The sequence below is a fragment of the Pantherophis guttatus genome, chromosome 1 (genome assembly GCF_059756535.1).
Source record: "Pantherophis guttatus breed Tessera chromosome 1, ASM5975653v1, whole genome shotgun sequence".
NCBI lineage: Eukaryota > Metazoa > Chordata > Lepidosauria > Squamata > Colubridae > Pantherophis > Pantherophis guttatus.
In genome coordinates, this window is record NC_142063.1 from 124604374 (window position 1) to 124614159 (window position 9786).

The following is a 9786-nucleotide window of genomic DNA, read 5'->3' on the forward strand; positions in this document are numbered from 1 at the left end:
GCAGTGTAGGAGTTGCAGATTACAGGATATTTTTTTCCTAAAACCAAATTGTTTGTTAAAGAGTAGGTTGTTTGTCTCTAAGTGGAGGGTAATGGATTGGTTAATGATTGATTCCATGACTTTGCAGGTGACGCAACATGAAAACATTATGGAAAAGGCGGAATAAGAAATAGGATGGAGTGTTGACTAGCTGCCATTTTTAATAATCCCCAATGGTTAACTTCAAAAAGCAACGAACAGATCAGAAAGGGGAAGGAGATGAGCCTTGTCAAGTACTACAATGCTGCATATGATAGCAGGGATTTGGGAAGGGGGAGAAACCAATGTTAAAGAAGGGGCCAAATCCCTTCTCAAGTAAACCCCTGCCATTTAATTCTCAAACCACAAAGGCAACAGGTCCAAAAACAGTAACCAATTTGCTCTGATCTAATATAAAAATAAATGCATGCATTGCATTTAAATAAATTAAATCTTCATTTTTCTGTTTCATAAGTGAGCCTCTTTCACATTAGAATACTATACAATGCCAATAGATATTTAAAAACAAAGCAAAATATCAACCATCACAAGGAAGCATCACTTGACTCTTGGATTGCTATGAACAATGTGCTATTGGGTAGATATATATACTGTATATTTCTAAAGTGTTCTGGGATTAGTGTTAATTATGAAGTGGGTGTGAAAAAACATAGTTTACAAACCACAAAAGTTTAGTTTATATATATATATTCCATACAAGCAAAACAATGTTTTGGCTCAACCAAAGTGAATAAACTCAGGCAGCGCAATTATGTGTATGTGCTAAAGCATGCTGATATATATTTGAAAACAATATTTTAAAAGGGATAGGAAGTGAAGGATACATTTATCTTGCTGCTTTTGCCTTGATTAAAACTTAGAAAAAATGAGGGTTCCACTGTGCTTTTGAATGTTTTAAAAACACAGCGGCAGAACTTGTTTTAACAGCAAGCGTGGGTAACTGAATCCACAGCTGTATCCCAGATGAGCAGCATGCAGAAATATACATACACACACACACCAGAGTTTTGATGACATGCATCTAGTTGTAATGCAGCAAAGACCCTGGATCATTCCTATTCCTATTTAAAACACTAATCTCATAGCTAGTGAGGATACAAAACAGATGAGGGAGTCTTGTTCCAGCCTCTCTGTGTTAAAGAGCCCTTTACTCCTCCAAGACATCTGGCCATTTCCACAGAGGTCCAAAGTAGGCAAGGGCGGGCCATTTTTTTCCCCCAAGTGGCATTCACTGCCAACTTTTGACTCCTTTTGGCTTCCCTCACCTTTAAGGCACAAATTATATTAATATGACATATGTTTGCAGATGATTACAGATGATGTAGAGATAATCCTGTGGCTGCACCGACCCTCTGGAACGAGTTACCCACTGTGCTCCGGACAGCCCCTGACTCCATTCTTTCTGCAAAGACCTGAAGAAATGGCTTTTTAAACAAATTGTTTGATCTGTTTGGCAGTTTTTAATTAATTGTGGGATTTTAATTGTATTTTTTAACTTTATTTATTGTTATTGTTTTTACTTTACTTGATGGTTGTGAGCCGCCCGGAGTCCTCTGGGAGAAGGGCGACATATAAATTTTAATAATCTATAATCTATAATCCAGGGACAGGAAACAGATTCAAAGCGCAGGATTCTCAGGGTGCAGTTAAGAGGTGGTTTCTAAATGATAGTGGTTCTAAATGATATTTTCAGGCAGAGTTTTCTTTTCTTTCTTCCTCCCATTCTCATTCTTTCTCTCCAGAGATGAAATCCAGCAGGTTCCGACAGGTTCTGGAGAATTGGTAGTGGAAATTTTGAGTAGTTCGGAGAACTGGCAAATACCACCTCTGGCTGGCCCCAGTGGGGTGGGAATGGAGATTTTGCAATATCCTTCCCCTGGAGTGGGTGGAAATGGAGATTTTACAATATCCTTCCCCTGGAGTGAGGTGGAAATGGAGATTTTGCAGTATCCTTCCCCTGCCACGCCCACCAAGCTAAGCCTACAGAACCCTTAGCAAAAAAAAAAAAAAATGAATTTCACAATTGTTTCTCTCTCCAGAAGACACCACTAGTACCAATAAAGGAGAATATTTATAGCTCAGGGTTGAAAGACGTTTCGTTACCCTAACTAGGTAACATCATCCGTGCTTGCTGTCAGCAAACAGCAGTCCTTACCACCACGGATGATGTTACCCAGTTAGGGTAACGAAACGTCTGCAAGAAAGCAAGCAAGCTCAGAGAGCACCAAGGACAACACTAGTCTTAGGTCTGTCTGACTCCTCACTTAAGTTTCCGAAGGGTCTTTCTTAGGAGCCAGAAAATGAGCTCTGAGTGGGGAAAGAAAGAACAAAAAATAAAAGCAACGCAAAGGTCCCGCTAGAGCAGAGCTGGGGAACGATGGCTCCTTTGTGATTTGTGGACTTCAACTCCCACAATTCCTGAGCCAGCAGGAATTCTGGGAGTTGAAGTCCACAAGAAGTCATAAAAGGACCATCGTTTCCCCACCGCTGAATTAAGCCTCGGGGCAAGAAGCGACCTTGCGCCAGAATCGGAAGACTTCCTCGTCGCCATAGCAACTCCGACCTCCTCCGATGACGTCGTTCCCGCTCCCCGTCGCGACACTCGGCTTTTGCGGCAGCTCACCTGCTTTATGGTTTCCACGTGTTTTTTTTTTTCCCCTCCTCCTTCTCCTGTGCTGTCTGGCACCGAATCTATTGAAAGGAATACGGTAAATGCGGGATTCTGGGCAGTTCCTCTCTGTTCAATTGCACGCTGGTGTAGAAACCTAGTATTTTCCGTGTCTACCTAGGTATATTATGCTTGGTTTTCAGATTAAACGATAAATAACCCAATTGGGAGGCGATGGGATGAACCCAAACTGAAACGCTTTTTTCTGTGTTTTGCATATAAAGTCGGATATTTAGAGAGGGAAGAGCTTGATGTGTAATGAATAGAATGGAATAACAGAGTTGGAAGGGACCTTGGAGGTCTTCTAGTCCAACCCCCTGCTTAGGCAGGAAACCCTATAGCTCTGAAGGGGGTTCTTAATAGTGGTACAGTGCTTTATACTGAGTTGAGGATAACAATCTTTATACTTTATGCTTCCCCACTGATTCCCAGTGAAGAGCTGTATAGTCACTTGCAAAGCCAAAAAAGGCGAAATGTGAATAAAGTCCATGACAATTCAATGCAAAGTGTATTTAAATAAGGAGGTCTTTGAATTGTGCTATCAGTCTAAGAACCACAGACTAGTTATGTGATTATGTCATACCAGAGTCGTGATGGGATTGTTGTTCTAGCCAAAAAAAAAAATTGTTGATGCTGACATACTTTATGTACCGTTGCAGCATTGTAAAAAATAAGTGCTTTATTTATTTATTTTATTTATTTTATTTTATTAGGCTTATATGCCGCCCTATCTCCAACGGACTCAGGGCGGCTCACAACAATAAAACCACAATAATCCATTATACAAAGTTAAAATGCCTAATTAAATCAGATAAAGCTAAGAAACCCATATAAAACAGCTTTAAGGCTGTTATGCTATTTTAAACGTATTGTTGCTTTCTGTTTCAAGAGAAAGTGAAGTAGCTTCCTTGCTGTGGTGGCAGTGCCCTGACCAGTTGCATTTCTTCTGACCTTCTTCTCTGATTAATTGATCCTTTGATTGATTGATTTACTTTACTACATTGCTATTCAGAAAGACTCCTCTCTAGGGCACTTGCCCTATGTACATTGCTTTTTCTCATCATAATGATCAATTTAATTTTAAAAACTATCCAAAACCTCAGAGCTGAAAAGAATGGTAAGACAGAAAGAACTCAACAAATGCAATAGAATAATGTCTGACAGAGAAGCTTCTCTAACAAAAAGGCAAAATTGAGAATAATATATTGTAATTATTTGCATTGAGAGAGAGAGAGAGAGGTGGGGGAAGAGGGAAGAGAGAGAGAGAGAGAGAGAGAGACTTGACAATTCAGGGAATTGCTTATGAACACAACCATGTGACTGGCAAGTGAAATCTGAATCCAATTCTTTTCTCACTATTCTGCTGATTCCAGTTATATTAAATTCCTTTAATAATAATCACATCTATGTAGTATAGACTATGCATCTAGAAAAGGAAGTACTTCTCTTGGCTTTCTGTGATTGTAATTTGTTTTTATAAGCACAAAATAGACATGTTTTGGGGCAATTGGCTTGCCTTCCATTGCCGTTCCTAGAGAACAGCTTCTACACCAAGTATTTCAGCTCTCTGTTTTCATTGCAGTCAATCAGCATTTGCTTTCACACAGACAGTGCTTGCTAGTCGTCATGGAATGGGAATTTGCCTCTCATTGTAAATTGCATATAGAAGAGCAAATGAATTCCAGTTGTGAATGCAAGCAAAAGATTACCCACCCGGCTGATTTGTACAGCTGTCTTGAATCATCATTATAGAAGTAGTCCTTGATTTACAATCATTCATTTAGCAACTGTTTGAAGTTACAACAGCATTGAAAAAATTGACATGACTATCTATGACGGCTGCAGCATCCCTATTGTCCTGTGATCAGAATTTTGGTGCTTGGCAACCAGTGTATATTTATTTATTTATTTAATCAAATTTATATGCCGCCCTTCTCCCGTAGGACTCGGAGCGGCTCACAGAATAAAAACAGCATAACAATAAAACAGTGCTAAAACAAACCCATTTAAAATCCCCAGACAATTAAAACCTGGCAGCAGATCAGGGAATTTGCTGAAAAAGCCATGTCTTCAGGTCGGTGCAGAAAATGCGGAGGTCGAGGGCCATCCGGAGCCCGGTGGGTAACCCATTCCAGAGGGTCGGTGCGACCACAGAGAACACCCTCATCCTGGGGGCCGCCAGCCGACATTGTCTGGCCGCCAGCACCCAGAGGAAGGCAGTCCTATGAGAGCGCACTGGGCGATGGGAGGCTGGTAGGAGGTGGTCTTGCAAGTACCCCGGGTCCATGCCATGAAGGGCTTTATAGATAAGTACCAGCACCTTGAAGCGGATCCGAAGAACCACCGGCAGCCAGTGCAGCTCGCGCAGGAGAGGTGTCACATGGGAGTAACGGGAAGCTCCCGTAACAACCCGCGCGGCCGTATTTGATGATTGCAGCATCCTGGGGTTATGTGATCACCATTTGTGAACTCCCCAATTGGCTTCTGACAACAAGCAAAACCAATGGGGGAAATTGGATTTGTTTATCGACCAAGTGATTCACTTAAGAATTGCAGTGATTTGCTTAAGAATTGTGGCAAAAAAAGATTGTAAAGTTGAACACAATTCACTTAATAATCAGCTGGCTTAGCAACAGAAATTCTGGACCCAACTGTAGTGATAAGTCGAAGACTACATGTACAAGATTATAGTATAAATAGCTAGATAGATTAAGGCTATGCTTCCAGGCAATTATGTCTTTTAGACCATGCCTTTTTCTAGCCATGTCTTTTTCCAAGTTTTACTGCAAAAGCTGCTTTAGGCTGTTTCCTCATACACATATGTGCACACCCTTTTTGCTGTTGAAAAAGATGTGGCTGCTGTAACAGCATGAAAAAGTGTGCCTCGCTACTGTATTCCTGCAGTTCCATTCCGGTTATTGAATACAGTGCTCTTTCTCTATCAGTTTAAAGTAATTCCACCTACTCATTGGGATTTTTCTTTTTGTGCAGATATATTCGTTCTTGAACAGAATCTGGCTGGAAATTGAACATGGCATTTCATTCTCTATGGAAGGCAGTCGCTATGATGGAGAAACACAGGACTGCTTTTTTGTCCATTTCTTGTGCTGGATTATTTGGTGCCAACTTGACTTTCCATGTCTTCTCAAAGGAGTTGTTCAAATCTATATATCAGGCCTGGGACCATGGAAAGCCATTGGGGCTTTCGGAAAATTTGCAGAACCTGTTCTATAACGTCCTCCAGGATGTCAAAGTGAAGTCAGCAGATCGTTACGACGCCATTAAGACTTGCACGTTGCACCCCATAAGCGCTGGTCTACCATGGAGAGCCAAAGGCTGTGTAGTGGGCATCCCATATCATTTCAGTGATAGATCCAGTGGCGAACAGCAGATTGCCAAGATAGGCGTTTACCTTAGAGGCAAGAAACTGAACTGGACAAGCCCAGAGGGTCTGGCTTTGAAGGATGCCTTGACACTTTCTCCAGAGGCTCAGAAGTTTGCCATTGCAAGAGAGATCATTGACTTGCAACAAAGTAGGCCTTTAGCATGTGCAACTATTGGTCCCATTTGTCTGGCTGGGTCCTATATTTCTGGAGTAACTGTAAAGCAGGTCTTGGGTTTATATTATGCTCCAGTACTACTCCGAAGCATTTACAATATGGCAGTTGTGGCACTTGGGCTGATGGGCTATTGTCTGTTATATGACACCATAAGCCAGGCATTCGATTATAGGACAGACAGAAAGGCAGCTTCCATTTCTCCCAGTTTTGCTAGAGGTGGGGTCGAATTCTACGATAAAATTCTGTCACAGAATAAGGCTTTTCGGACTATCTTGGGTAAAGAAGGAGAGCAAATATATGCTTCAAATGGTAATATTCTCCCAAAGTTCAGATTAAAGCATCCATCGTACACTTCCAGAAGAAGCTTCATTAGTAATATCTTAAACACACCCCAGGCACAGGAAAAACATGACTGAAATTTAAGATAATAAATTATGGGTATTTTTTAAAAAATTGCAGCCTGGCAACTTTTCTTAAAATGTCATTACTGTTAATATATGAAGGCAAAAAAAAAGATTGGTGGTGGTGTTATCTGGTTCCATCTTTTCCATGGATTAAATTTTTAAAAATGTAAAACTCATCAAAGGTTGTAAATGTGTCTTATATCCATATTAAAATCCAAGTGTTGCCTACTCAGTCATGAGGTTTAAAAAATGGCTTTTCCTTTCTCTTAACATATATTTTTGAAAGAAAATATTTTATCTTTACTTTGTAAAATATTTTGAACAAGGAAAAAAAAAAGATAATGTGTATAGGTTGTGGTGACCATTTTAAAGGGTGATAATATGTAAGCTGCTATGTAAATGCCAAATTGTTATCTAGTGGTATTTGGGGGAAAGCAAATTTATAACCTCAGACTGAAAAAAAAAAGTTTAATATTGATCACTTAGCAGATTTCAGAAAGTTGTGTGTGTGTGTGTGTGTGTTTGTTTTCGTAGATTTTCACGGGTAGAGGTATGCAAGTTTTGGTGTATTCAGGTCTTTTCCCATGTAAGATTGAGAGTAAGATCCTGTGTAAGATCCCGTGTAAGATATCTTCAGGCTGGTGCCTTCGGCTTCGTGCCTACAAGAAACTCAAAATACGAAGAGCTACCATCTTATGTGACCTTACATTCCTACGCAACTGCCAAGACAAAAACGTGATCCCCACATGCTTCCAACTAAAATTCCATTCTAAAACCTCAGCCACCAAAAGGATCCTGAAAAGAACCAAATTAGCCTAATCAGAAACAAACTCCACAGGAAAAGATTCCTACTAGACCAAACCAACAGGGACCTACTCACTCTTCACCTCAAACTCAGTAACAAAACCCACCCAGCACTCTGGGACAAATCCAAACAACTAGCCGTCTGGAGAGCTAAAACAGAAACCTCTCACAAGACAGACACGCACACCAACAAACTCCACAGACTAGAAAAACGCCAGAAACCCAACCCCCCTCCATAGCAACTCATGAAACAAACAGTACATAACATATCCAACAGGACCCTCACCATAGCAGGAACCAATGTCCTTTCCAAAGGATTCAACTTTGCAGTCACCCCCAAACGCATTCCCACTGAAAACATCATATGCGGAGTTGAAGCTAGCCTAACCAAAATCAATCCAGATGAAGCCAATAAAATCAGACTTGAAGTCACCAACGTCCTCTGCTCCAGCAATCCACCCAGAAACAACTTACACAAAGAAGAACAAAAAGCACTCACCAACTTGAGGAAAGACAATAACATAATCATTCTCCCAGCAGACAAAGGTAATGCCACAGTGGTGATGAACACATCTGACTACCAAGCTAAACTATCCAACCTACTCCAAGACCCCGCTTACAAACCTCTAAACACAGAGCCCACCACCTACCTGGAAAAAACCACCAAATCCAAAATAAAAGCCTCTCCCATCAGTGAAGAGATCCAGCAAAGAATCATCCCCAGAGAGAAATCATCCAGATGCCCCAAGCTCTATGGCCTCCCCAAGATACACAAAGAAGGAACACCACTCAGACCCATAGTCAGCTCCATAGGCTCACCTCTACAGAATCTTTCCAAATTTCTTGCCAAACAACTTCAGCCCTACCCAGAATCCATCACCTCACACGTACAAAACTGATTCCATTTGATAGAAACAATAAAGAAACAAAACCTACAACCCAGCACCCTACTCTAGTGAGTTTCGATGTCATATCCCTCTTCACCCAAATACCTATTAAAGAAGCCTTGACAACTATCCAAAACAAATACAACCCCCCTAAACACATCCTAGATCTGACCAACCACTGCCTAACCAACACATATTTCATCCACAATGGACAAAGATACACACAGATAGAAGGAGCACCTATGGGATCACCCCTCTCACCCGTCATCGCAAACCTATACATGGAACACTTTGAAACCAACACTTTAGATAAATCTGAACACAAACCCAAACTCTGGCTTAGATATGTAGATGACACTTTCGTAATTTGGCCACACGGAAAGGAAAAACTGGACAACTTCCTCACACATCTCAACAGCCTATACCCCAAAATACAATTTACTATGGAAATAGAAGCTAACAACCAGCTCCCTTTTCTGGACGTCCTAATCTACAAAAAACCCAACGGCTCCCTAGGACACACCATCTACCAGAAAAAAACACCAATCGCTACTTAAACGCACAATCACATCACCAGCCTGCACAGATCAACTCTGTAGCCAAGACTCTTGTCTCCAGAACCAAACGCCTAGCTGACAAAGACCACCTGAAAACTGAATTACACACTCTCACAAATATATTAATCTCTAACGGATTTCAAAGAAACACAATTACCAACCTAATCCAAAGGGAGACACCCCCCAAGAACCGAGACACAGAACAGGACAACGGCATTGCCCTCCTCCCTTACATCAAAGGCACCACAGATAAAATCAGCAAAATTCTCCACAAACACAATATCAAGACAGCCTTCTGCATTGACTAAAAAATAGCCAACATCTTAAGAAACCCCAAAGACAAGATCCAGCTAGAAAACCAAGGAATCTATGAAATACCATGCAAAATCTGCCCAGCCACATACATTGGACAAACTAATAGGAGAATAAATGCACGCATTGCAGAACAAAAGAACGCAATCAGAAAAGAAGAAAAAACTTCCTCCCTTTTCCAGCACCTTAAAACAACAGGACACGAAATTGACTTTGAAGGAATCAAATTAATCTCCAAAACTGAACACTTCAACAAGAGAATAATCATGGAAGCCATCGAAATAGAGAAACACCCCCATAACATGAATAAACATGATGATACCTCCTGCCTACCGGACATCTGGAAACTAGCCCTAGTCAACAGAAGAGTCCCAGCCACGAAGATTAACACCGGACCCAAGATAACACATGACACCACCACCAATCATCCTCACCAGATTTAAACCCAAACCCATTCCATAGACGAAATGCAACCACCATCCAGAAGCCAGACCACGGCAGCATCACCAGCTGCTGCACCCCTTCCGATCCCCACACAAAGCAAACTGACACATG

The 9786-nt window shown here is 41.2% G+C and overlaps 1 protein-coding gene across 2 annotated transcripts; it reads left to right on the forward strand.

Moving 5' to 3' along the window:
• Positions 1–2379: 2379 nt before the first annotated feature.
• Positions 2380–6901, forward strand: TMEM177 (transmembrane protein 177). 2 transcript variants are annotated; one of them, XM_034422215.2, is made up of 2 exons: positions 2380–2747; positions 5699–6901. In XM_034422215.2, the coding sequence occupies exon 2, from the start codon at positions 5739–5741 to the stop codon at positions 6681–6683; it is 945 nt and encodes a 314-aa protein (XP_034278106.1). In that variant the 5' UTR covers positions 2380–2747; positions 5699–5738; the 3' UTR covers positions 6684–6901. The 2 variants fall into 2 exon arrangements, with proteins under 2 accessions (XP_034278106.1, XP_034278112.1); XM_034422221.2 differs by having other exon boundaries at positions 2714–2828.
• Positions 6902–9786: the final 2885 nt, after the last annotated feature.